This window comes from Strigops habroptila, chromosome 1 (genome assembly GCF_004027225.2).
Source record: "Strigops habroptila isolate Jane chromosome 1, bStrHab1.2.pri, whole genome shotgun sequence".
Lineage (NCBI taxonomy): Eukaryota > Metazoa > Chordata > Aves > Psittaciformes > Psittacidae > Strigops > Strigops habroptila.
In genome coordinates this window covers 135,099,751-135,127,508 of record NC_044277.2, presented here as the reverse complement: position 1 = coordinate 135,127,508, position 27,758 = coordinate 135,099,751, and the positions used below count along the sequence as shown (strand labels likewise).

At 39.2% G+C, this 27,758-nt stretch overlaps 1 protein-coding gene across 9 annotated transcripts in view; it reads left to right on the top strand.

Moving 5' to 3' along the window:
• SATB1 (SATB homeobox 1) overlaps nucleotides 1-25,131 on the top strand; it is a 93,476-nt gene extending 68,345 nt beyond the window's left edge. For 7 of the 9 annotated variants that reach the window (XM_030477128.1, XM_030477104.1, XM_030477145.1 and 4 more), the window contains 3 exons: nucleotides 20,001-20,204; nucleotides 20,666-20,761; nucleotides 23,411-25,131. In XM_030477128.1, the coding sequence (XP_030332988.1) occupies nucleotides 20,001-20,204; nucleotides 20,666-20,761; nucleotides 23,411-23,893 (783 nt within the window). In that variant the 3' untranslated portion in view covers nucleotides 23,894-25,131. The remainder of the gene's footprint in view (nucleotides 1-20,000; nucleotides 20,205-20,665; nucleotides 20,762-23,410) is intronic. The other 2 variants (XM_030477161.1, XM_030477155.1) reach the window with 1 other exon arrangement.
• Nucleotides 25,132-27,758: the final 2,627 nt, after the last annotated feature.

The window sequence follows — 27,758 nt, the reverse complement described above, 5'->3', positions numbered from 1 at the left end:
TGGGCCTTCTCTAACCAGCTGCCTCCTAGTCAGCCAATTAGTAAACTTAAAATATGTAGCCAAGCCAAGATATTTAAGGAGATATCTGTATCATAAAAAATTCTGCGTTGGAGCTTGTCAGTGGTACAGAGAAATATTTCTTGGGGCAAAGAAGTCTCCCTTGCACGAAAAAGAGGCATGTTCAAACATATTATTTAATGGAACCTCTCTTGAGAGAGATCCATTGTTGTTTTGTTGTTGGTTTTTGGTTGTTGGGCTTTTTTTGTTGTAGTTTGGTTTTTAATTTGGGGATATTATTGGTTTCCTGCTTAGAACTGGAAATCCTAGAGTAATCACTTCCAGTTAGTGAAAAGTCTGGAGGACGCATACTGGAGAATGATGCGTTGGTTAATAGTTTTGTTTTTAATATCGCTAAAATTGAACATTGCTGCTCTTAACATATTTTGGATATAAAAACTTGATTAACTCATGAATGTAGTCTGGAGTTGTGGTATAAAACAGTATGTGACCTAAAACAGCTCTGCCAGTGGACAAAGATAGTTGTTTGCTGGAGGGCCTTTTTATTAATTTTTTTTTTTAAGGAACTGATTTGGGTCAACATTAGATTGGATGTCTACGCAGCCAGCATCTGCAAGGTGGCTGGACTTGCCTGAGCCAGGAGACTGCAGATAAGGTTCTGCTGACAAGAGCACTTTGTACAGAAGAGTTATTAAATGATGCACTACAGAAGTTTCTATTTAGCTAGCACTGAGGTAAAAAGCAAGCATCTTCCCTTGTGCTGTGTTAGTGCATTTGGCAAGAGTTACCTGATTGACAGAGGACCACGTGTAGACCTGATGCCCGAAAGCCAGCTGGCTGCAGGGGCTCAGTGTGGCTGAAGTCACAGAGCAGGATAAGGGAGGGCTGGAGGGAGCAAGAAGAGATTGCAGTGATGTTAGTGAGGTTGAGCGCTGGCTAGGTGAGTGGTGATTAGTGTACTTGTAGTTTCATGGCATGCTTTGCTGGTGGTTTGTTGGCTTTCCCAAAGAAAAGGGACTGTCTTTGGAACAAGACTGGGGACTCAGCTAGAAGATTCCTTCAAATGTTTAATTCTTTTCCCATATAAGGATGTATGCATTCTGTATATTTTTAAAGTTTCTATGTTTTTAAGGATCAATATATTATCTGCAGCATAAATTCAAATTCTGTTAAATTCAAGATATATACTTTAAAAGTTACAATGGTTATACTGAGGAGCTGAGGAAGATAGAATTCAAATTGCTTGAATTCATCATATCTTTGGGGAGTTTTAGAACTGTAACTGGCAAAAAAACTAATGTCAGTGTTTAAAACCTTACATTTTTATTGCAAGTTGTCTGCCTAATAGGTCTACATATTTTTTTTCCTTAGATTATGTTGAAAAGAGAGCTTTAGAAAAATGCGTGCAAAAAAAAAAAAAGACTGAAGGGTTTACCAAGTGCTTTGTGTCTGCTCCCAGGTTGTTTTTTTGTGGTAGAATGGCAAAACTTACAGCATTGTTCACTAAAATTTAATTGGCACACCTGAATAAGCCAAAATTGAAAGAATCCACACATACATAGAGTTGTGTGGTACACATTACTTTTACAGTTTAATCATACTGGGAGTTTATTAAATTTATAACCTGACAGCCTGATTCAAGTAATTATAAAAGCACATTCTTAATTTCGTTATTTCAAACAAAAAAAAAGTTGATTTGTGTAATGATCATTAAGGCATCATGGTTCAGTAACTGTGCATTGGTTACAATGTTTTCATGTGGGAGCCAGGAATGAGCTTTTTTTCTTGGTGGTGACAGATGCTGAAATCTAATTTCATTCCATAAAAACAGACAAACAAACAAACAAACAAAAAACCCCAAACCTAAAAGCCCGCAGAGATGAGGCAAGTAGAGACTTCTAGTGTTTCTGTGTGTTTTTGCTGTGTTTTGATAAGTTACATTTATGTTAACGGGTTATACTGAAAAGCTGGGGCCTGCACATGCTAGTATGAAGCTGGGAAGAAAGCAAAACTTTTCTGAAAATCAGTCTACATTGCTAAAGCTTTCTTAAATTTAGGAAATTACAGTTTGCAAAAACTGAAGTAATATCAACTTCCGTATTCTGAGAATTCCATATGTTACAGTGTAGGGCTGTTAGTCTGCATTATTATACCTAAGTAAATTTACAGTAGAATGAATAGGTAAAATAGCTACTTTTCTGTCGTGTTAATCCTGTTGGTTGCTGAGTGTGGCCGGGTAGGTGAAAAAATGCCCTCCCTTCACACTGAGTAAAAAATGTCTGTATGTTGAAGGTACACTTGCCTCTCACAGAATTATGCTCTAATTTTAGTTTTAGAATAAAACTAGTGGAGTACTACCCATACCTCCAGAAATTTCATCTTAGTACGGAGATTTCTGATCCGTTACTTTGAGCTGTTGTGTTGTGTTGCCCAATTTCCTGTCCTTCTGCCCCCGTCTTTCACTTTGGTTAGGCAGTTAGCCCCTTGGAAATGGGTAGTTTTGCATGCAAAGCATAGAGGTAAAAGCACTGGTTCAGACCATGCCAGAGACTCCATCCTAAGCCATCAGGCAAGTATTTTGTGCAGTGGTGTTTTATTAGAAGTGTTGACTTTTCACCTTAGTGTGCACCTGGAGTGTCCTCCTCCAAAAGGCTGCGTGGGGAGGCACACAAGGTAGGCGTTAAGCAGAGCATCTCACACTCTCTGAGTAGATGGGAAGGAGTTAAATGGGAAGGGAATGCTAAATATTGGCACTAAAATTGCTTTTGGCATGCAAATACCATGCTTTTCCTGACTTAAATATTTTCAGAATAGGCCATTAGAGTTCAGGTATATAAAACCCTGCTTTTACTGGAAATTTTAATGTTGTAGTAAATCCGGAGATTTATAGTGAAAAATTGATGTCTGTTATCTCACTTTTATCTTTTTAACCAGCAGTTTTATAAATGCTGTATCTTTGATCTGGCTTTTTCCATGTAGAGACTGAGCTATATACTCTAATAGGAAAGTAATTTTTAAACAGCTTCCCACACTGAGCAAGCATGGTATTGTGGATCTGGCACGAAGATGTAACATGCCATTACCGCAGATATAGAACAATCTATTCAACTATTTTCCAGCGGGGGGAAAAGAAACATTTTTATTGCCAAGAGTAACCCTCTGGTAACAATATGGCTTTAAGAGGGAGATCTTGAAATTTATTTCCAGAGCTGTTTCCTCAGGGCGCTGCACCTCAGGCTGCCCCAGCAGGGTCCAGCCTAGAGAGCAGGAGGGTGCTCAGTCCTTTGCCCGTCACCCTGTGTGTCTGTCAAGTCCTCTCCCGTCTTTGTCTCCCCCAGAGCAGCTGAGTCACTTCCTGGGTTTAAATCTTGGCTTAAAAACCCTCTTCCCGCCCCCCCCCCACCCTTGTCATACAGTGAATTCTCTGTGGAGCGGGGAGGAATACTGCACAGGGAGATGAGGTGGAAACAAATCATGCTCTGAGGTCTGCTGTTTTTTCACTGGTCCACCTGGAAATAAACCCCTTGCCCTCATGGGAAGGTGAGATACAATTATTAGAAAGCCCTCACTGCAGAAATGCACCACACAACAGCTTCGATTTATTTTATTTTACTTTTTTATTCTATTTTCCTCCCCCCTCCACTACCCAGGGGTGATTGCTCTGGCAGTTGAAGAGGTGCCATGAGCAACAGGAGCCGGGGTGGGATCGGGTGTCAGCAGGGATTGGAGAGGAAGAATGTGAACTGAGAAAGCAAGATAGGCTTCTGCGTGCGATCAAGAATTGCCCCATGAAGCGGCGTGTCATTTGGTGAAACTGTGAAACTTGGCAGATTTGTTTCTTCCACAGAATACCATGTTGCAGAGTCATAGTATGTTCTGTCTCACCCAGGTCAGAGGGAAAGAGGTTTTCGGGTTTCTATTGTGGGAACAGAATGAATACTTAAAGAGGTGCTTCCTCTGCCCCATGTCTTAATTTTTTTTACAACATCTCAGTAGTAGAGGTTAAAACCTCAGAAAAAAATTTCCTTAGGATTTTTTTTTTTGATTACTCAAAAAAGTGGTATCAAAATTCAGTTAAATTAACTCGCTTATCACTCAATCTGGGTAGACCTGGAGAAAGGCCGGCATTGATCCTGGCTATATGCCATGTTATTGGCATGACCTTGGTGGAGTGGGTTGACTTCAGTGAGGCTTGGGTTCCCTCTAGTAAAAAGTGAACAAAGATGCACTGAAGAGAAGCCTCCTTAAAATCTCCAAGGTGGTTCATATCAATGTGCAATTGCCCATGGAAATCTGCATAGAGGGGGGGGAAAAAAAGCATTAAAATTTGGAATAGTTCAAGCCAAAGAAAAAGGTACAGAACAGAAATTAGTTAACTGGTAAGAGGATTATATTGACCTCTTCAGACAGCTCTTTGAAGCCAGGCAGCCCTTTCAACACGTAAGGCAAAGGCTGAATTTGTTGACACACCGATGAAAAAGTGTGTTTCCTGAGCATGCTTTCCATGTGGGGTCCAGCTATAGAGGTTCCCAGGCAGGCGGGTGGCTGCACGAGCTGTTCAGAAGCTGCTTACAATCCCCAGAGAGGCCGTTTAAAGACCTGGTAGCAGCTTCAGGAAACGCTGTGTATTTGAGCCCTAAGGAGAGCTTCCCCGGAGGGATGCAGTGCACACCTGCCCTGTGTTGGTCAGGAGTTAATGCTTAATGCTCTCATGGCTTCAGCCTGCAGCACATCCCTGGGAGGCGCTGGGGCTGGGATTGCTGAGCACCTGGCAGGATGTGGCCCTGCAGGTGGCCAGAAACAGCAAAGGGGGGTTCTTCATTGGCTGATTTTTGTCTGGTGGAAGGAGCACGGATGTGTGGGAGAAGCCAGAAGTACAAGTTGAAGTCATTAAATGTACAAATGAAAAAAGAGAGCCAAGTAGAGGAAGCTCTTTACAAAATATGAAATTCTGTTAAAGCAGCAAGACGGCACAACATAAGGAATGTTTGGTACATGTTATTGAAACTGAAAAATCAGAGTATGGAATGAATTGTAATTTAGCATAATCCATAATTTCACAGTTTTCATTTTGAATTATTTATCTTATATGATTTGATTAAAGATAAAACTGGCTGACAAGATCTTGAACATCTCTGCATGTCTTAATGACAAATGAAAAAAGTCCTCATTATAACTTCACTGTTTTAAAATTTTTATTTGTATTGTTTCTATATAGCTCCCTTTTATTTTTAAAGCATATTTCAGATACGCATTGTGTACACACGATTCCATAACCCATCAGGCTTCAGTGTTGCCTCAGTACCTCTGATTCAGTAAATCAGATCATAGGCAGCATGCTGTCATATAATAAGGTGTCTGATCCTTATTACCAGTTTGTTGATGCACAGACTCCTTCAAATTGACCATTGCAACACATGGTTTCCCCTGAAACTAGCTGTGATAATTAGCGTGGCTCTAATGAGACAGAATGTCACTGATCTTGTGCTGAACTGTCGAGTATCGACGCTACGGATGGGAACTGTCAAAGCTTGCCATCTGTGACAGAGCTTGGCATATTCCATTTGCAAGGTAGAGCATGCTCAATAGACTGTTTTTAAACAAATGGTCCATTTCTTGATTAGGGCTCTGTGTTCTGTTACTGTGGAAGACTTTATATCATAGTTAAACTTTTTTCTTTTTTCCCTGTTTTTTTTGCTGGAGTAAGCTTGTTAGGAAATGAAACCGTTACTAATTCTCAAACTGGTGCCTTCAGTCTTCTGGTAGCTTTTGGGGGAGAGGTAGAGGGAAGCTGAGCACGTATTTATTCTTCTTACTTCCCCCAGTTATCTTAATGGAGTTCTTTAGAGGCTAGCAGCTCCACAAGGCTTTGATCTGATTTTTTTAAGCAGTGAGGGTGTAGTTTTGAAGGCTAGAGGAACAAATCTAAGAAGTCTTAGATGCCATGCCACGGGAGCATGTGCACCTCGGATGAAAGATGGAACCGGTCAGGAGAGTCGGGCACCCCAGCTCCCAAGACCGGCCCTGCAAAATGCCATGCGAAAAGTCCAGCACTGCTTATCATTCCAAAATATGCTTTGTTGCTTTTTATTTCCTCCTTCTCTGGCAGACCACACAGGGCTTGTTCTGAAGAACATTTTCACTAATCTGATCAGGCAGCCAAATACGCCGGGAAAACTGCTTTAATGATCCCACTAATTACCTCAAGTCAATATGAACTGTATTATTAGACTGAGGGAAAATATTCCATTAGGTCTCCCCCTTGGGAGTTTCTCCGCTTTGTGATGTCACTGAAGCCTTCGCCCTCTCGCTTGTAATTAATTTTATTTACACACGCAGGCACGCACAAGGTCACACCTGCACAACCGGAGCTGGCCAGGGAGCTAGTGGCACTCAGGCTTAATCAGATCTGTCATAATTACCATTCTGCATGTTTCTGACACACGCTGTGAAATATTTCAATTTAACTGCCGCTACCAGCACAACCAGATGTAGTGTGAGTGTGGCTGCATTGGAAATATTATTCCTCAGGATAAACTCTCTCCTCCTCCTTTTTCCTCCCACCCCCTCTCCCTTTTACAGCTAATGTGGCACAGAAGCTGATGTATCCTGTAAATCTTGAATGCAGCGCTAGATTGATAACAGCAGATTAGACAGTTTAACCACAAACAGCTTGTTCATTTTTCACAAATGAAAACCACATGTGGTGTAACTAAAATTTCAGGCTCCTTTTTTTTTTTTTCCCCCTCCTCTTTGGTTGTTGTTTCCTTTTTGTGTGCATGTGTGTGTGTGTGTGTGCGTTAAGGTCTGCTTTCACTGTAAAGGAGTGAAGTAAAAGAGTAAACATATAGGGGGGAAGATTATTGCCGTCTTTGGAGATTATTTCTCCATGACCTTTATTAAAAACCTTCCTTGCTTTGGCAAAGAAATCAGATACCGCACGGGGGGTTTTGTCTCTCGCTCTGAGACTTTCTAATCTCTGGGTTTTATGCCCACTTATTAAAGAAGTCATCCTATTGTGCTGGCTTTTTAAAATAACATGCCAGCAAACACCTTGCTTTAAGAAGAGCTTCTAACCAAAAATGCAGCCTTCGCTGCTGCCTAAATTTAGTAGAAATAAAATTTTCTGCCAAGTTTTTCGCCACAAATTTTTTTTCTCTGCTAAACTCTTCCCCTTCCATCTTCCTTTGGGCAAAAGATTCTTTTTAAAAAAGAATCCTCAAAGTGTCTAGAATTTTGCCAAATAGAAAATTAATATCTTTTTTTATTAAAACAGTCCGGTATTTCCTACGTGAACAGATTCTGGTTAGTTTTTAGGAAACTAAGTGTTGTCTGTAAAGTGTTTTGCTTTTTTATAAATAATTTTTTTTTCAGTTAAATTGTTCAGCTTTCCCTAATTAAACAACCTTCAATATTAAGTTGTTTTGGGTTTTTTTTTTTAAACTATCCTGTAGTAGATCACTGTTGGCTACTTTTCCTCCACAGAGAAAAAATTAATGTAATTTTGATATAAAGTTTTAATGATAAGATTATAAAACAATTCTTACAGCAAAGAAAAAAAAAAATGTAAGTGTGCAGAATACAGCTGAGTAGATTCCCCAGAAGTTGTTGCAGGTATTGTCAGGCAAGAGGAGTGGTGCAGTACATTCAATAGAAATTAATCAAATCTAATCTGTAATAAGGCTTCCAGGAGAGGTTAAACAAAAAAAGTAGCTTTACTAAGAGTGATCATTGCCAGTGATTTGTGATGCAGTGGCAATTTCGAAAGTGGAGGAGACAGGGCGCTAAGAGTCAGTGTTCAAAGTCAGTCAGAAGAAGGTGAGCAGGATAGTTTCTGAAAGCCACTGAAGGCACTGCTTGTAGCAGAAAATTTGGCTACATCAATGGCCCTCAAGACTGCTGCAGAGCATGTTAAAGACCCATGCTTGTATCACTTGGCCAGCAGTTACAGACTACTATGAGTCCCCGAGAGCTGAGCTGGAGTAGGTCAGCATAAGTGTGCAGTCAGCGTCCCTGGCTGCACAGCAGTGCCACCTCTATTACTGACTCCCCCTGGGTTTGTGCAGACCCTGAACGAAGGGGAAATCTCATCCTGGAGGTGCTGTGACTGCAGGTGTCTCGAAAATGAGTCTGGAGTAAGGCAAAGAAGAGGGCAGGAAGGGCTTGCATTGGAAGAGATAATGCTGAAATGAACAGTCAGGGTTCTTGCAAGGATCCGGAAATCCAGCTCTCATTTCTTCGCAAAACTGTAAATGTCGTGTAGTCAGGAAGCACTGGATTGTTGAAAGAAAAAAAACATGGTACCCTCTCCCACCTCCTTTGAGTCTTTTATTTTTAGTTTCTCTTTCTTAGGTAGAGGTATTTCGGTTCCTGCACTCCAGATGCGTGAATCAGCTCTTCCCCAAGCAGCACCTGCTGTCTGCATGACAAGAGGTGCCGTTTCTGGCAGGATGGATTTTCTTAATTTCTCTTCCTGCTTTCTGTATGCTCATCTTCTGTTTTGTTTTCCTCTCGCCATCTTCGCTAATTCCTCTTGTTACAGCTCTCCTTTTAGCCTTCCTGTGACTTTCTCCCACCCTGTTCCTCTCCCATTTACACCCTCACCACTCACTCCATCTGCCTCTTTCTTCTGCCCTAACACTGGCTCCTGTGTGCTGGAGTCACATTCCAGATACATCGTCCCCACACATGATCACTTTGTACAAGTATCTTCTTGTGCTTGGGGTACAGAATGGGCACTCCTTGGGCTTTGCTGGGGGGTGAGGAGCTGAGAGCTGGTCGCCAGTGCTACCAGCTTCATGGGTGAAACATCATTCCTTTCCCCACACGGTGACACAGATTTAGCTAGGGAAAGAGCTTGCGTTCTTAATTTCTCAGGATGCTCGTGCCTGCTGTGGGAAGATCACTGGTTCAAGAGGCTTTTGACGATTCAGCATATCAGTATTTTTACATGAAGAAACTAAAGCACTAAAGAAAAAAAAGGAAGGGGGGGAAGTTTGAATGAGCTGTATGAGAGTTAATGATGTACAGAAATGAAAACAAAGCTGTAGTGGCAGAGCCGAGGAGGAGGCTGAGGAGTAAGTGAGCAGCCTGTGGTTCCCGGCAGTGGGGGAAGCGGGGTACCAAGTAAACAGCACAGAAAACAAAAGCGAGCTCAACCCGTAACTAAACAGGAAATGACTGGGTAAAATTCATCCCGAAAAAACGAGAGCTGCTAAACATGTTGCTGCAAATATAAAGGCATCTTATGCAAACACAAATATACCGTAACGGTCCGAGAAGCAGTTTGTTAAAGGAGTGACCAATTACAATTCAGGTGAAGGGTTGCTGGGCAAAGGAAGGAGTAAGAAATAATAGATGTATGTTTTCTCCCTTAAACTGGTAATTCAAAACATACAACACCTGAAAGAATGTTACAGGATTTCTAGGTGCAAGTGAGAAAGGAGACAATGTTTTGTTCCAGATAATTTTTAATTTCACTGTTCCCAATAATTTCTCACTGTGTCTAATTTTTTTATTTTCTTCCAATTTAACCTCTAAGTCAAACTTCAGATTTTTGGGTAGGAATTACCTCAAGCTGTTGGCATATATGAACAGGCTAGGGCAAGCATGCAGCTAGCTAAGTAGGGAAAAATTCCAACTTGCAAATATTTGTCTAATTCCAAATCTGCCAAATTTTATCTGAAAACACGTTGTTAGTCAGTGTTCATCTCAGTTTTATTCCAGTGCAGTGTCATGTTCCCTTACTTCAGGATGGCATTTGAGAAGCATATGAAAATAGTTTTCAGGATCTTTGCGAAGGCAAGATGTTGAATGGTCCTTTGCAGAATTTGCTGAAGTTTTGGACCCCAACTCAGCAAGATTTAAAAACGTACCAGTTAAGTCTGGGTTTACTTATGTGACTAGGTGTTTTGCTCAGCCCTGGTGCTTAGCATCTCTACTATATGTAACACGCAAGAGAAGGCTCTACAGATACAGGAACTTTCCAATGTTCATATAAATCCAGTTATTTTATTAAAAAAGCTATGAAGTGCTTGCATGAGATTCCTTTTATTTTTGTTTTGGGGCAGCCAGTTTGCTTCACCTCTGATAAATCATTTGCTGCTCTTAGTTAAGACTCTCTCCTCATATTAAATAAAAGCATTGATCCTTTCCAGCGGGGGAACGGGACAGAGGGATCAGGGTAGGAAGAAGTGTGCCTGCTCCAGGCAGTGCTTGATTTAAGGGCAGAAGCTGCGGCCTGAAAATACAGCTGGGGCTCGGCTTGGCTGGTGCTTTCTTTAGTCAGTAAGGAAAAGCCTAAGACTAAGAGCTGCTCTCTCTAAGAGCTTTTCCCTTATGGCTGCTCTTGTCCCCATCCTGACGGAAAACTACGGGAAAACCCTCTTGTGTTGGTTCCCACCCAGGAGGGAGAAATCTGATCTCTCCAACTTCCCTTTTGATCCAGCTTTCCTATCCTTTTAAGTCTATGCCCCAAGCAACCATGCTACAAGTAAGGCTATTTTAGCTTTCTGAGGGCTTCACTGCCGTTATTTTTCCATGGGTGAGATACATGCTTCTGGCTGTTCCCTTCTGATTTGCTGGGAGGTGTCTGTCTTTCACAGGTGTGGATTTTAAAGATTTTTTTTAACTGCATAGAGGTAATGGGCGTTATTAATTTTCTGACTGTTTCTGTGCTTAACAAAATCTAGAGGAAATTCAGGGAAAAGTTTCTTTTCAATTTCCTTAAGACTCCACTCACCCTTGGCATTATCAGAGCATTAAGCATTCTTCACTACAAAACTGAGAGCCAGAGAAACCAGCTGAACTGCAAGAGACAAGTTAAAAGAAATTTTGCTCAGAATATTTAAATGCCTAATTCAAATCTACATGAAAACATTTAGTTAGGCCATAAAAATGTGAAAGGATGTCTGAGAATGGATTTGAGCTGTGTATGTTTTGGAATGATGTCGCTTGTTGGAACATCTTGTCAGCTGAACTGAATTTACAATGAAGTCCAAATATCTGTGAGCCTGTGATTCCTCAGTGTGTGGTAGATCTTCCCCTGATCCAAAACGAATTCTGGAAAGAAAAAACATATGACAAGAAGCCATGGATTTAAATTACTCCTTCTGGAAAATTACAATCTTAAGAAAAAAAAAAAAAATCCAACAATGCGATATACAGATGTATAAGTAATTATGGAAGTGACACTTTAGCCCTATGGCCTTTTTACTGGAGGCCTTTCCCCAAGGGAAATGTTAAATCTCTGTAAGCAACGTAACAATTAACATTTGCTGTTCACTTGTAAATTGATAGTAGTAAAAAAGATTTTTAAAATTGCCAGGCTCTTTCTATTAAAGACTCTTCTCTAACTAAACTGCAGATATAGCTGCCATACAAAAATTGATTGCATGTTTAAGAATAAATAAATATGGGCTATTAAGGGTCGTGGTTAGATTTAGGGTTGTATTAACTTTCAAGAGAAGCATTGGTATTGCAGTGAAATCAGTACTTCTCTCTACTTAAATAGAAGATAAAGGGCTATATATTACTGGTCACCCTTTGTGAAACCCACTGACCCATTTTATACACCAGTACTATAAAAAGTAATGTACCAGACTAAGACTGACTTATTTAATAATTAACAGTTGTTTTTTCTTGTTTAGATTATTTTTTATTGTTAAGTCTATTTTTGTCACACGTTGTCTCGTGGTTACAATGCCAATTGAATTGCGTGTGTGAAAGAGGAAGGTTCTGGAGTACAGGAAGGCAGAATAAAGCTTCACCCAATGATTTTTGCATCTATTACTTTTTTCCCTTCTTTTTACATATGAATGCAGTTGCATTTTATGTAAGATTTCAAAGGCATGCACGTTATGTTTCTGATTAGGGCTTGTGCCTATCTGTCATTGCTAGGCAATTGAAGGCAATACTGTAAAAAAGACACATTTGAACAAGGAAAAGGAAAGGTGGAGGAGGCTGAGAGCAGAGAAACCAAGCTTGGGAGAAACCCTTCATTCAGATTACTCAACTCTCTCTCTACTCAACTTAAAAGTAATGATACTTTTGTTTTCAGTAGTTTTAGAGTTTAGGTTTTTTCTTTTGATGAGCTGGTGTACATCTCAGGTGCTCATATGCAGGGAATGTACCCACCAGGTTTGATACAGCCTCAGACCTTAATGCAACAAGCTTTTCAGTAGCACTGGTTCTTGGCTGCTCACCATGGCTCTGGCTAGAAGGAGTGGTCTAGTACAACAAACTAGACAGTGGGAGCAGGGCCACAGCTCTCCAGGTGGTTTTCTTTCTGTGCTTGTTTGCTCATTGAATCTTAGAGGTTGCTTTAGCAAGTTTCCTTTTCCGATTTATTTGTTTGGGTGTTTACAAGACTAGAAATATGTATTTAATTTTTAAGTGCTGCAGCCAGGGAGGAGGAAAGGCAGAGGGAAGAAGAGATGTTAGGAATCCTTTTCCCCCCAGATAGCATCAAAATGTGGTGGTGAAATACTGTCAGTATTACTGCTAGCTGTTTGGTCATTGTTTTTCACAGAGAAGAGGTGGAGGTAAAATCCAGACAGATGGTGTAACTAAATAATAGGTTGGATAAGAAATTTAAGGAAATGGCATAATCTGCTTCAGTATTCTTCAAAGGAAGTTTTTCCTGCTAGTGAAGTTTACCTTTCTTCTGAAAAGCCCTATGAGGTTGTGGGGTTTTCAGTTTGTTTGTTTTGCTAAATCTCATCTATTATGATGGCAGATACAGATTTATTTAAAATTCACATCTGGCTTCCCCTTTCAATGTTCTAGTAATGAAAGCCAGTAAAATAGATAAACCAGAAATATCTGGAGATAAAGGACAGCTTCAGGTTTCAAACTTTCTCTGATTTAGGGAAATGCTCAAAGGCAAAGCCTGAAACTTAAGGCTGATTAGTGTAAATAAAATACTAAAGCAACCATCTTTTGGGGGACATTTATAATCGCTTTAGACCACATCTCAAGAAGAGGCATTCATATTCAATTATCTCTACTGGTCTTCTGGAACAGGCTGAAAACCAGCTTTTGCTTCTTGAATTAAAGAAACACAGTTTTGTGAGAAAAATCCAAGTATTGAACATCCACAGCAGTTTTTAAAATAGCTCGAAAGTGTGTGCCTTACAGAAGTTAGCGTTTGAAATTACTTGAAAATACCATCTAAACTAAAAAAATTTTCACTAACAAATGTGTTCATCGGTATCAAAACCTACTATTTCTAGTAGAGTATTAGTTTTTGTAAAATGTTACAAAGGTATTCAGTAGCCTTTCTTTTAACAGACTTCAGTTCTTCCATGAAGCATTTAGGACTATTCAGCTTTGCATAGGAGATAACCAGGACAATTTCTGTATTTTAGGAAAGGTAAACCTGCAGTCACAATAAATTTTGTTGCAGTCAGGAAATTCAAGAAGAACATTTAAGGCTAAAAGGGACCACTATCATCATTTAGGCTAGTTCTCATGTCTGAACCCACAGGTGTTTCACCCAGAAAGAAGCCAGGTTTAAGTAATCTCAGCCAGAAAATGAATTTTGAATGAAATGCTCTATTCTTACCCTGCTGTGGGTGTTCCCTACTGTATTTTTCCAGATAATACAATGTAACACAAATGTCATTTTCCCAGATAAATTAAAGCAATGTCCGTTGTTACTTGTCACATTTGTTTGTGCTGAAGTGACATTTGTTTATTTTGCTTCTCAATGCCATATGCGTGAGCTTACTGATTCAGAACTCCCTGAATTTTCGATCCTGTTGAACACTGTGAGAAATCTCAGTTGAAGGGTTTAATGCGTTTTCCAATCAATGTGCAGGGGAAATTTGGCCTTATCAATTTAAATGCTGGAGATCCTTTCATTGCATTATAGAAGAATCTTCTCTAAGCAGAGATTATTCTTAAGAACTTCATAACATTTAAAGGTTAATATGTTAGGTAAAGAACAATATCTTAAGACAAACATTTTTATTACAGGACATGAAGGGATAGTTCTGATTAAATTACACGATTATTTGAATGGGAAAGAAGACAAAGTGCATCATTTCTTGCCCTCAACTTTAATGCCTTTAATCAAATAATGACCTTCTGGAAATAGTTAATTTTAAGCATTTGGAAAGATCAATACCACTTTGCCACCAAAAAATGGCCCAGATGATGAAATTTGATGTATTTAAAGTACCATTTCACCCTTTTAACCTAGTAAATAATTTAAAATGCTTTCAGTACTCCTTTGCTACCATTATGTATCTCATTCAAAGTATTATGACTTTTCCAAAAGCAACCTTTCTGTGCAATGAGCAGCTTACAAGTTTAATACTAAAGACTAAGACTGTACACATATACGGTAGAGGTGATGTCAACCTTTTTTCTCCTCTTCTATACATGGATTCTATTTTGAAAAGAAATGGAAATATCTATGATGAATGCAAGCATTTGGAACAATAATGACATTTGTAAAGCAAGTTGGATGGCTCTTGAAGGGGAAAAAGTCAATATTTAAAGTTTAGTCCATGAGTTCTTTTCCTTTGTTTTGTCTATAAGCTTTTGTGTTAAAGGTGAAGAATTTGGGTTGCTCAGACAATTAAGAGCCCATTTTACCAAGTGTAATTTCATATCTGTATTCTATAAACTGGAGTGCCTTCAGCATTGTAAATAAAAAAAAATTGCCCTCTATTAGCATGTTTGTGGGCAGATTAAAAACAGTCTTCATTAGCATAAGTAACACTTACAGATTCTTTTAAAAGTAGAAAATTATTTGCTGAATGATAAATTGCTAGCTTTATAGTTAGTTGCTGAAAATGTGCTCATTCAAAATGCCTACTTTAGTTTAGTCTACAATACTCAATTTTTTTTGAGTTAGAAGTACTGTTTAATGGATTATGTACTTAGTCTTTGTTCACAGTAGATGCTGAAATGCATTCACACTTTCTGCTAAAATGTTTGTATCAAATATCTCCCTATTTAGACTACTTTCTTTTAACACCATATATTTTTATTATACTATATGCCCTAGAGAATGATACAAAATAATCTTAGATATACTATACCAAAGAAAAACTGTTCATGTCTTAGCAGCGATACTCTAAAATGTTTTGCCTTTTTAAGCAAATTACAGCTCTTCTAAAAAATGAGTCTTTGTTAGTTATTCTGTGAGAAATATTAATCAGTTAGCAAATTTTTATCACTATAACAAATTCACCAAATTAAAAGAGTTTAGTTGCTCTACCTTGAAGCCCTTTCTTCACAGACTAGATGTGTTTGTTGCTGATTTGGAAAGCTTTGCCCAGATAATATTTTTCGCGATTGTAATGCTACCCTCTTTGATCTAGTTAGGGTATTTACACCTTAAGTACAGATTTCAATTCTCTTTTTCTTTTTTCTTTTAATAAGAAAGATACCAGAATGCAGGAATAATTTGTTAGAAACTCTATGTGAAAGAGCAGAGGATTTTATTTAAACAGCACAGGTCAGGCTGAATAAAATAGCATTTGGGTACACAGATAAAAAGCATAGATGCTTTCTTTAAAATAAGCATGCTCATGGGCCTTGCAAAGTCTAATGTTTGGCAGTTATCCTCTTTGCGCTTTTCCAGCAATAGCTTGGCAGTTCGGCTTTCACAGGTTTTTTTCTCCTAATGTCTTATGTTTCTTTACTAAATCCCTATCAGAAAACCAGACAGAAGACTCTTATTTATTTTAAATATCTTAGGTTTAGCATCTTTTTTTTTTTTCACCATTTTCTTGCTTACTGTAGCAAGACCTTTGCAGATGGTACTTGGTTACTTGAAAGTGCATAACAGTATTTTCTTTGTAGCAGATGGATTTAAGACTTTTAGTTCCCAATAAATGTAGGTTTACAATACATAACTTTACAGGATTTGTGTTGTATATAACAGGTTTGAACATATTATCTCAGAATTCATCTGCATGGCATTTTCAGCTTATCCAGGGCCCATGCCAGTATTTTAAGTAATAGGGAGAGCATAGTGATTGATAGCAGCTAAAGGCGTGATTTTGAATAGAAACAAAGGTTTTAGAACAGAAGGTGTCAAATTAAACTTTGTCAGTTTGAAAAGTAGTAACATCCTGAAAGTTCTCCAAACATATTTACATGTGGCTAATGTTTATATTTTGCTTTGTACTCTCTTTATATTCAGTGTAATGTTGCCTGGCAAATTTACTCTGTTTTAAAATCAAGGTTGTTCCCAATGTCACTGCAGAGTTTTGGGGGTTTTGCCTTACTGCATAGATATATCAGCTTAATTATTTTAAAGCTGTTTTTTTAACAATGGACCATATATGCTGTATAAACAGGTTGTGATTTAATCTGAGTTACAAAGATTTAGTTATTATTTGGTGGTAGTCCTTTCCACTTCCTTTAAGACTATAAAGAAAACAAACAAAAAACCCAAGCCTTCCTTCAAAATAAATTGTTTGAACTAGGCAGAAATTGCCCTAGACTTACATGAGTATTAGAAGAGAAAAATCAGCCCTGTTACATTCACTTGTAAATTGAACTGCATTAACTACAGCAGTTTATACTTCTTCAGGTCAAATGGAAACAAAACTTTAAAATTTTACAGAACTTAAAATTCACCATTAGAAAAGTCTATATGATTACATTTCTTAAGATTTACAAAAACATTTCATGCATTCTCATTTAGCTAACTTTTATGAATGAGCTTTATTGCAGAATTCTGAGCCTGAAACTAAATGAAATACTTATGGGAGTTTTTAGTCAATTTGAGCCAAAGCAAAGCATATTGGTGCAAAGTTTTTAGTCTCTTCACAAAGTAAAGCCCTGCAGCCTCTGGTACTGCCCATTCGCTATCTGTTCTGAGAATATTTGTGAGATCAACTTTTCTAAGTATTTTTGGAAATGCCATGAAGACAAAAAAAACTGTTTATATCTTTGTAATTTTAGAAGAATTCAGTTGGTTGTTTCCATGTGGTCCATCGTATGTTTCATAAGAGTATGTCTACTTCTTTAAAAATGTGATGAACACTGTGGAAAAGACATTTCGGTAGAATATCAGTCTATTCTGTGTACCGTGTCAGAAGCATCTGATTTCACTATCTCAAAATCGCTGCTTCCGTGAAAGGTTAGCAGAGACATGCTTCAGGTTACAATTCATTAAATCATTTTTATGCAGGGAATTAGAAGTATTATTTCAGGACAAAAGTTGATAGAGAAATACTGGAAATATAATGTTAGCAAAGCCATCAGTAATTAATAAAAATAAGGTCTGATCTAGTAAATGTAGAAAGAGAAAAGACAATAGGAGAGAAGGAATTTCTTAGTTAACAAAAATTGTTGTGAAATATGTTTAATCAACACAAAATGTGATTGCTTAGGAATTATTTTTACTACTGGACATTTTAAAACAGTTTCAACTATCTTTTTTTTTTTCCCAAAAAATATCTGTGGCCACGTGAACACCAGGCAAAATATGTGTAGCTTCTAAATGCATGGTGCAATTTCTTTTCCAGTCTGTCTGAATAGGTGCCATGAAAGGGGACAGGTTGTCTTGTCTTTTTTTACTTTCACCAAACTCTTGCGATAGTCAGCTCTGCTCCCTATTTCACTACCGTTAGAAAGAAGGCCAACAGTTTAAATGTGAAACAGTGCAAACTCCAGACAACCAAAAGACAATTTTTATGCTTCAGGATGGGCTGGTTATTTCTGTGTCTGTGTTGAGTTTGGGGGGGTTTTGGGGGGGGCAGGGGTGTTGGGTTTTTTTGTTTGCTTGGGGTTTTTTCGAGGCGGGAATTGGTTTTGGGATTTTTTTTGTTTGGTTGATTTTTTTGTTTGTTTGTTTTAATTAAAAATTTCAGAACTGCATTTCAATTAAAATATCTAGATTTGTTTTCCTTCATTATCTTTTCTCCTCCACCCCCCACAAACTACCTATGTTTTCTGATTGCATCTGTTTAACTCACTGCAGAAAACCAGTACTGCTGTTGAGCATAATCCAGCACATATACCCATGGAAGGAAGGTGGGCAGACAACCATGAGCAACAAGTTGATTTTGTTAGGGTCAGGAGGAGTTTATACATTAGCCTGCTAAGAGGGTGCCTTACAATGGGGAGAGAGATTCCATAGTCCCTTGCTCCAGTTTTAAAAACATGCCATACCGTTCCAGCTGGGACAGGATGTATGTTACATGCTCTATATGAAGGTATTTGGCCCCATTTCCCAGTCAGCTTGCTAAACCCTGGGGCAGTAGCCAGCGTCCACCCTTAACATGTGGTCAAGGAACGGGGTGCAGGGGGGCCCTTCTGCTGCCACCACTCTCCTGCCTCCCTCGCGCACCTAGCGAGCACCCAGTAGATTTTGGTGCCATTTAAATTTTTGCTTTCTCTGCTCTGCTACCAGCACCTCTCTAACATTTGTCATTTTGATTATTTCTGTTTCTTGGGGGCATTTTCTCCTATGTCGTTTGTTCAGTTTTCCACTTATATCCAAGAGAATATATTTCAAATTTTTATATACACCTCACTAAATATTTTTGTATACAATATCATTGCATAAAGATTGTTTGTTTACGTTCGCCTCTTTCTATTGTGGCAATATTTTTACGCTGCATTTATTAACTGTTAGCTAAATATATGAATGTCTTCAAGAAAAAACACATCTATATTGTGTCTATGTCTCTATTGTATCTATTAGTAAACTAGTCTGGATAAACCATCTTCCAACTACCAGTACATATAAAAAAGATCTAAAAGCTTCTGTACATTTATATTATTTGTTGATTCAATAAAATGTCACATTATCTTTCCTACAGCATTAAGAAATAAAATTGCGTGGACCTAGTTTTGAAAACAGATCCTTCCTTGAAGCTAAAAGAAAGGAAGTATGCATGTTTTATACATGTAATATTTTGTGTCTAAATTTTAATAAACCAAAAAATTGCTGCCGATGCACACTGTGGTAGCTAGAGTGTCTGCACTCTTCTTTTAAAGCTACCAGTGCACAGTTAAGAAAAAAATCCGCAATTAAATTTTAAGAAGACAATTGAAGAAAACAATTGTTAAATTTTCAAGATGAACTTGTATGTCTCTTTTAGAAGCAAATTAGCAACCGCTGCAGTTCTTGCAGGTGATTCTGTAGCTGACTTTGTAGTATGTATCCCAAAACCATGTCTGACTTAGAGGGCAGCTTGCTGTCCTCTAATGTGGAAATGGTATAAAGGGTGTATCAGAAGCTTGAGCATATCTTGCTTCCCTCCTGCCTCCCCCCCCCCCCCCAAACCTGATAGTGTAAAACCGAGAGAGTAGGTTTTTTCTGGGTCTATGAGAAAAATCCTGAAATAGATAATCATCTATCACTTGAAATAAGTTCACCTGCAGAGGCACCTCTACTTATAGCAGATAGGAAGAAGATATTACTTGTCTGTGTCTAGTGAAAGGATTTCTGTATTTTCAAAGGACGTTAGGGAGCTCCTCTACCTCTAAGATTTATATTAGGCAGCCCTACAGTCAAGGCAGATATTTGAAGTACTTCCTTGTCTTGAGTAGTAGTACCAGGATTCTAAAAATTGCTCAGCAGACAGTCAGCCAGCTCCTGAAACACGGTGTCAGTGCTCTCGGGCAGGTGTATTCTTGCATAAATGAAAATAGACAGCACAGAGAATATACCAGCAACAGTGGAACCACTGTCCTGCAGTGGGGAGCATGTAAGGGATTCTGCCTTCAGCAATCGTTTGTTTCAAAGCAAGCAGACAACAGCACCGTGGTGTGGGACCAAAGGGAAGGTGCTTTCTGAAACGCTTGCAGTTGGCAAGGATCTGTGAGTTAACGCAGCAGCCTCTCGGTGTATCAGTGTTTGCTTTTAAGCCCAGCCTGTACAGTGAAAGCCCTTTCCTACTGGGGAGAGCGTGAAAGAATGCAGCACCTCTAAAGTACGTGTTTCACCCTCATTTTGCCCCTCATGAAGTGAGGAAAAAAACTAATATTTTGCTGGTGTTATCTTCAAGGGGTGGCTCTGTGAGCTGTTACGTTGGAAAGAAGATCCCTCACCAGAGAACAGGACCCTCTGGGAGAATCTCTCCATGATCCGAAGGTTCCTCAGTCTTCCTCAGCCTGAACGCGATGCCATTTATGAACAAGAAAGCAATGCAGTTCATCACCATGGTGACAGGCCTTCCCACATTATCCATGTGCCAGCAGAACAGATTCAGGTTAGTTTACCTTGGCCAATCCCGCAGAGCGCTAAGTAAATAAAGCTTTAAACGGAGCAAAGGAAATTAGTGTTTCTTTCCTCCTGGCCAGGCTAAATGCAGGTCTCCCGGTATGAGATAAGAGCATGCTGCCGTCCACCACCAGAGTTCAAAGGAGAGCATGTGACCACCCATGGTTTTTGTTTGGGTTCGGTGGATGCGGTGATGCAGAGGCAGCTGTGTCTGGGGCAGAGTGAGACTCTGTACTGGCTGTCCCTGGGAGGACAGGCGGCAGGACCAACAGGCAGGGGTGTTTGGCATTGGTTGTCAAATTCCTTACCAGCAAAGCGGGAGGACCTTGTTGCCCTGCCGTTCAAAAGCTAAACTCAAACCGGGTAGGAGTAAAGGGAAGAGGATTCCTCATCTCGCTTTATCCCCAGTCAAGGCTGGGGTGAGTCAATGTTTGTTTGTTTTTCCTTCAGAGCCCCTCTCCCACCACCCTTGGGAAAGGAGAGCATAGAGGCGCTTTCTTACCAGGCCTGCTGACCACTGGACCTTGGCTGGGTGCTGCTCCACAGGTGAGCTGGCACAAGGGCACTGTGTCAGGGAGAGAGAAGAGGGGATGCAGGACCCACGCCGCAGGACCCACGCCACAGGACTTGGAAACAGCCACACTCCACTCCAGGGCAGCCCTGGTGGTTCCCCCTCCTATAGAGGCTGTGCACACCCTTTGCTCGCACGGGCACCGCAAACTGGAAGCCTCACTGGCTGTTCTGCTAAATACTGTAGCCCAGGTTGGCAGTGCGGACTGCTGTCTCTCTGAGCTGGGGACTTTTTAATCCCTTCTCACAAAAGACCTGAGGTCAGCCCTTTAACTACTCCCTCTTAAAGGCCAGATATTACCCCATGCTTTCCCAACCTCAGCTGAGACCCAGTGTATCATTTGTATTACCTGTACAGAAAAATATTTACAAAGCTAGGAAGGATAGAGTTATCTTGCAGCCAGGAACAACATGAGTGTATATTAAAGATAAAGCAAACTGAATAAGACAATCCCTTAGGATATCAAATACTAAAATAATTGTGAAAGCCTGGAAACTTGCTGTTTGATTTAGCAAAAGGAGAGAGAAAGATCTATATTAAGTAATAAAGCAGCACTTGTTTGAAAGTGTACATTGTTTTTAATAAAATCGCTTCTTAAGGGGATAAAAGGAGAAGCTTATGCAGAGTATAAACATTCAACCACTATGCCACTTACTTAGATTTTCTTGCCTTGTTGATAAAAGTTGTGTGTTTGATCTCACAAATATTATTGACACAAGCAGTTGCATTGTAATCTCTTAATATGACTTGTAAGAGCGAGGATTGGGAGATTGGGCCTGAGTTTTGTCTCTGCTCTTCTACATGGTAATTGCTGTAGATGCATAAATATGTAGCTAAGACACAAGTTTTCAAACTGTATATACAAAGCCTCCAATCTTGTAAGAATATAATGTGCTGGGAGTAGTCTTGAATCTCTTTGGGATTGAAACCTTGAATGGGACTACTCACAGACCATAAAACATGAAAGGATGTGAATAGGGTTGAGGCAAGAGCTCTAATTCCTCTAGCATTTGTGTCAGATCTTACAATAAGATCATCACTTAAAGCAGTGGCTTCTAAACTGGGTGTTGAAACCTATGTGAAGTCTCCACAACCACAAGTGCACTGCAAAGTGGGCAGAATTATAATTCCTCCCATGCTTATAATACTATTTGTGCAGTATTTTGTGCTTCTTAGGATCTCCAAATGAGCTGCAACTGCAAGCTTGAAAACCACTACCAACACACAAAAAATTGTTGAGGGGAGACTCACAAAGGGAAATTAAATATAGTGATAGCAACTGGTTGTTTTGCTGCTGTTGTTTTTTAATAATAACTGGTGGTTTGTACCATATGAGAAGAAATTTGCTGATCCAAAATATCTTGCTAACCAGTGCTTCCTGTGCTGTGAAGCAAAAGAATTGTCAACAAAAACAGTAGCTGATAAATTTACTTTTGATTTCAAACATGATCTTATACATGTGCTCCGGTGGTAGATGAAAAAAACATTTCTTTCCCTAGGGCTCAATGCTTCACCTTTTAAGAATGTTTCTGAATCCATGCTTGCAAAACTTCATTTTAAGCTCTTGTTAATTATTTACATCATGATTTGCTTTATCTTATTCTTCTGATGTGCATACTGGCTCATTTTTGTTGCCTGAGTTTTTGGAATGCAGCATGTTCCCTTCTAATAATAATAGTGCAACTTATTTAGAGCTTTGCATCTTAGTGCTTTATAAATATTAACTAAATAATCCCCAGCACAAACACAGAAGCAGGTAAATGTGTTTGTTCCCTGTTTATACGTTGAGATACTTGAAGACGGGCGAGACAGACCCTCTTCGAAACCACAGCTAAGAGAGGTCAGAGCCAGAAGGGGAAACACAAATATCCCACCTCCAGATTCCTTTGTCCTTGCCAAGGCTGGGTTTGACAGTGTGACGTTAGGCACTTCAGCTAACACGTTCAGTCGTAATGTTTGCAAGTTTGACGAGACTTCAGTTCATACCAAGGTCAGATCACCAGTGAGATATTTCTGCTCTTAGCTAAAATGCTCTCCTTCTCGCCGATCGCCCCAGTCCCTTAGTCTAGCTATTGCTGGAGAATTGCAGCCCTTGTTTTTGGGCAGCAGCTGCTGCTGCTGGCAGAGCTCCTGTTCGTTTGCCCTCATCTGGCACTTTTCTCACTTTGCCCTCGCTACAGTTCTGGCTAAGCTGGTCAAGTTAATCCTACACGATGTCACCTACTTAGCATTTTGTCTTTTCTGCACTTGACTCATGGAGCATGTTCATTAAAATTTGTCAGTTAAACTGCATAGATGTCACATCATCGGCGCTTTCAGTCAGACAAAGCCAGAGTGTTCCTTCCACTTCTCTGTCGTTATCCCACCACCCCTTTATTCGTGCCTCTGCTCACACACAGACAGACACATGTGGGGTATGCAGAGTCACTAACTCGTATTTTAATTCGGGTTCAGCAGTAACGGACCTTTTTGTTTGTTTGTTTGGTTTGTTTTTTGTTCTTTAAACTTACTAAGCCTTTGTTTATAGCTTTGCAACACCTCTCCCCACCCCCTGGATTTTCTTGGTAACATAACATGTAAGCAAGAGTACATGTACAAAAAAATTGCTGTGCTTTGTCTTGCAGCAGCAGCAGCAGCAACAGCAACAACAACAGCAGCAACAGCAGCAGCAACCAGGTCCCAGACTACCCCCAAGGCAACCAACAGTAGCATCACCAGCTGAATCTGAGGATGAAAATCGTCAGAAACCCCGACCACGAACAAAGATTTCTGTTGAAGCCCTGGGGATCCTACAGAGTTTCATACAAGACGTAGGCCTGTATCCAGATGAAGAAGCAATCCAGACTCTCTCCGCTCAGCTTGACCTACCCAAGTACACCATTATCAAGTTCTTTCAGAACCAGCGATATTATCTCAAGCACCATGGGAAGCTGAAGGACAATTCTGGTTTGGAGGTGGATGTTGCAGAGTACAAGGAAGAAGAGTTGCTCAAGGATTTAGAAGACAGCATCCAAGACAAAAATGCAAACACGCTTTTTTCAGTTAAATTAGAAGAAGAGTTATCGGTAGAAGGGAACACAGAGATTAATGCTGAATTGAAAGACTGATCTAAAAGTATTATTTTCTTTCAACAGTGCCACTGGTATTTACTAATGAAATGAAAATTCCATCTTGCGTTCTGTCAAAAACCTTTATTATTCATTGTTTGGCCAATGAATCTTCCAAAACTTGCACAAAAGTTGAAAAAAGGATAATGCAGACTGCACTAGATGTTTTACTCTGTTTTACAAACTGCTTCGCAGCAACAGATGAAGCGTTGAGGATTGTTTGATATTAATTTGTGTTCACTGGATACACTGTGAGTGTACCCAATAAGCATGATACCAGTGATTTTGATTCTGGAGCCTTCAGACAAGCATTACAACTTTTGTGATTTACTGTTTTTTGTTTCTGTTCTGTTCTTGTTTTTTAATTATTACTGTAGCACTCCACACTTGATCTTTGGAAACTCACATTTATTTAAAAAAACGAAATAAAAAGAGTTTGTTACTCTTGTTCTATTGTATGTTACAAAAGAACTATAGACTGTGGAATGCAGTTTAAAGATAACATATGCCAACAAATGCCTTGTATTATATGGCACTGCCGTAATTCAGATTTGTTTTCTTTTGGAAATAAAGGTCACTGTATTTTTTTTTTTCCATTCTCATTGTTACATGGTTTTAAAGAAAATGAAAAAGAAAATGTGAAACACAATTTAGTCCTCATTATTTATTTGTAGATCCTGCAGCATCATGTTGTAATTAATTTTTTTGGAAGTTTCCGTTAAATGTAATATTGCTTCTCTTGTTATCATACTGATTTTTTTTTCTATTTATAAATGTATTTTGATGGGCAGTAAAACAAAGTGTCTTAAAAGTTTTAAATAGAGAAAATGTGCTTTACACAGTTGCCTATAAAAAGTGCTCTATGTTATCCAAGCAATTCATACTATAAGCTTCACTCTTATTGTTGTATGCAATTTTTACTATCATGCAAATAAGCTTAGGTAAATAAAACTAATAGATCACCTTAGAAACTTATGCAATTAATGTGAAAATAATTGATGTTTGCAATGTGTCTTCCTTTGGTTTACAATCAATTTTAAAGCTACAGCTGTATAAATTTTCTGTATAAAGGTGTATTTCTTTTTTATGAGTTTATTGCTATGAAAACACCAGTTATTTTGTTACAGCTGGCTGTTTTTATAAGTGTATCACAATTTTCTTTATGCAGAAATGTTCTGACTAGGAGTGGTTATTGACTGTAACTACACAATTAAAATTGTTTGTATGGTATGATATGGCAGGGTTTGTCTGCGTATGTGTGTATCTGGGAGGAATAACTTGTTCTTAGTGCACATTGTACCTTCTTGCCACCACTTTGAAGATGACATTTCAATTGTTCTCCTTTAAAATCACAGGCAGATTTTTTTTTAATGATGACCTCCTTAAAATTTGAATTTAGATAACGTACTTCAAAAGGAAACCCAGTTTGGTTATGAAAATCATAACCTGTCTTTTCTTGGTTTAAAAACTTGCCTGCCCAACAGAGATAGCAGGATATTATTGAGTCAAAAGGCTATCAGGCAAAAACATATTTACAGTTCCTGGCAGTAATGCACTTATAATGGATACAGCTGGTTTTATTTTACACTAGAATTATGCTAACACTATTCCTTGCACTAATGTATAAACATTAAAAAAAACCATTAATAGTCACAAAGTAAATAGGAAAGATGGGCTTTGCACATCGTGGTCCCCTTCTAAGTAAGACTATTTTTAATGATTGTTAATAAGGTTCTTGATAAAGCCATAACGGTGAGCTCTGAATTTATGGGGCTCATGTCTAGGCTGAAGGAAAGTATGCAGCTAAAAGTTGTGGAGTACACACTGTTGTTCTACTTTTCCTAGGAGGGAAATAGCTTACACCCGCTGCGATTCGGGATTCAAATTCAGATCAGTTCTTCTTTAATGACTGAAAGTTTGCCAAACTCAAGATGATTTTCAAAGGCACAAATGGTTCTTAGGTCGCTGCAAATTTCTCATTTAGTTCCATTAGGTTCTTTAGGAAGATACATATGAGGCAGCAAAGCAGGTTTTCATTCCACGCGTTTAAAACTGCCGCAGGTTGCCCAGGTGCTCTGTCTCAGTGCCCTTGGGGTTCGTTGAGCAGCTCCCAGCTGCGGCACCTCTTGGCTGCTTCCAGGACTTTGTTGGGGCTGCACCATTATTTGGGCTTGGGAACCGATCCAGTTAAAAGAGCCTTAATGCTGCTCTAGGATGGAAACAAGCCTTAGGAGGGACAGGGATGTGTAATTTGGCATTCCATTCCAAGGAAAAGACAATCATGCCCTTGCTTATGGGACTTGTAGTAGCAATAAAGCTATTGATAGCCCAAAGCAATGCTGGTTGCAAAAGGGCAAAACCTAAGCCTAGTCCAGGGAAGCCACTGTGGTCACCATTGGATTTCTTATTTCAAAAGGGATTATTGTTTTGTACAGCCAGGCAGCCATGCGGAGCCAGGATAGATTCCTGTTCACAGCTGTGGGACAGGATGAAATGTAGCCCAGGCAGTGCAAGCTGATTTGACATGCAGGATGATACCACTGGCACCCTTGGGCTGGCTGAAGTGCCAAGTGACCATTACAACAGGGCTGCTTAAGAGAAGAAGATAAAGAGTACACTTTCAAACTAATATGTGTGCATATGCAGGGTAGGAGGGAAGGCGAAGTAGGACTTCTGTGGAACATACCCCTCTTCATGCTAAAAGCTAATTTACGCAGCACTCCTAATACCAGAAACAGGGCAACATGTCCAACACGCTACAAAAGTATAAGAAGAAACGTTTATCAAATGGTCTTTGCTATTTTCAAAGCAATTTCCTTTTCTTTTATTCTTTTAAGTTTTATGGGTGTTAAGTGGAGGCCATGTGTGTGGTTGCAGATGGTTATTATAGCTGTTTCTTTTCCATTATCTTCGTTCTTCTTTCTCCTACCGTAGCTGAGGTTATCTTCCAAGTAGTTCAGCCTCTGTAGTCACATATTACTTGCACAGATGTTTGAATCATTGACTTTTTGTATCCTAGTGAGTGGGCTGCAAGTACATTCTTTGCACTTGGCCTAAGTGACCAAAACCGTTTTTGTTAAATACTTAGTAGCATTTTCAAAGGTGAAAGGGGTATGAGGGATCCCAACTTTACGCAGATGTGAAAGATTTATACTGTTCAGAGTTAAGCTACTACGAGCATGTGCCACCTTGACTCATGGGCCAGTTAGATTACCTAGAAAATTAGCTTACGGCCTTTTCTGTTCCCTTTCCCACTTCTGCAAAGATTAATAAATCAGACTGGACTTCTGTAATGAAGAACACAAATTTAGACATCAGCACACTATTAGTTGGGAAGTTGTTAGTAAAACTCGATGAGTAGGGCTTCACTGCAAGTGTATGAAATGATTATTTTGTATATACTTAAGAAAGTATGGAGAAAGAGTATTGCTTACTAGGAATAAAATCTAAGCTGAAAAGAAGTCTAAATGCCTAAAAAAGGGGGAACTGAGTGTTGGGTGGGGATGGCAGGACTTCTTAGTTTTTGTTATAAAACTGAAGTTAAGTATTATTTACCATGTTTTATGGTGTTTACTATTAAAAGCGGAGTATTTTTACTCCTTGCTGATTCCCATTAATCTATATTTAACTGACAAGATTTATGTGTATATGCTAGAGTGCCCAGTGTGTGCTTTTCGAGCCTGAAAGAAAACCAAAGAGGCCCCAGATTCCAAGTCCATGGCTTGGGGGCAGTTTCAAGCCCCAGCCACACATACAAAAGTTGCTTATCATTATAAAGACTCTCTACCCTACAGTGCAGGATTTTGGATTGGTGTCTTGTATAGATACTTTCAATCGGTCAGATGGTGCAGAAGAAAAGTCCACA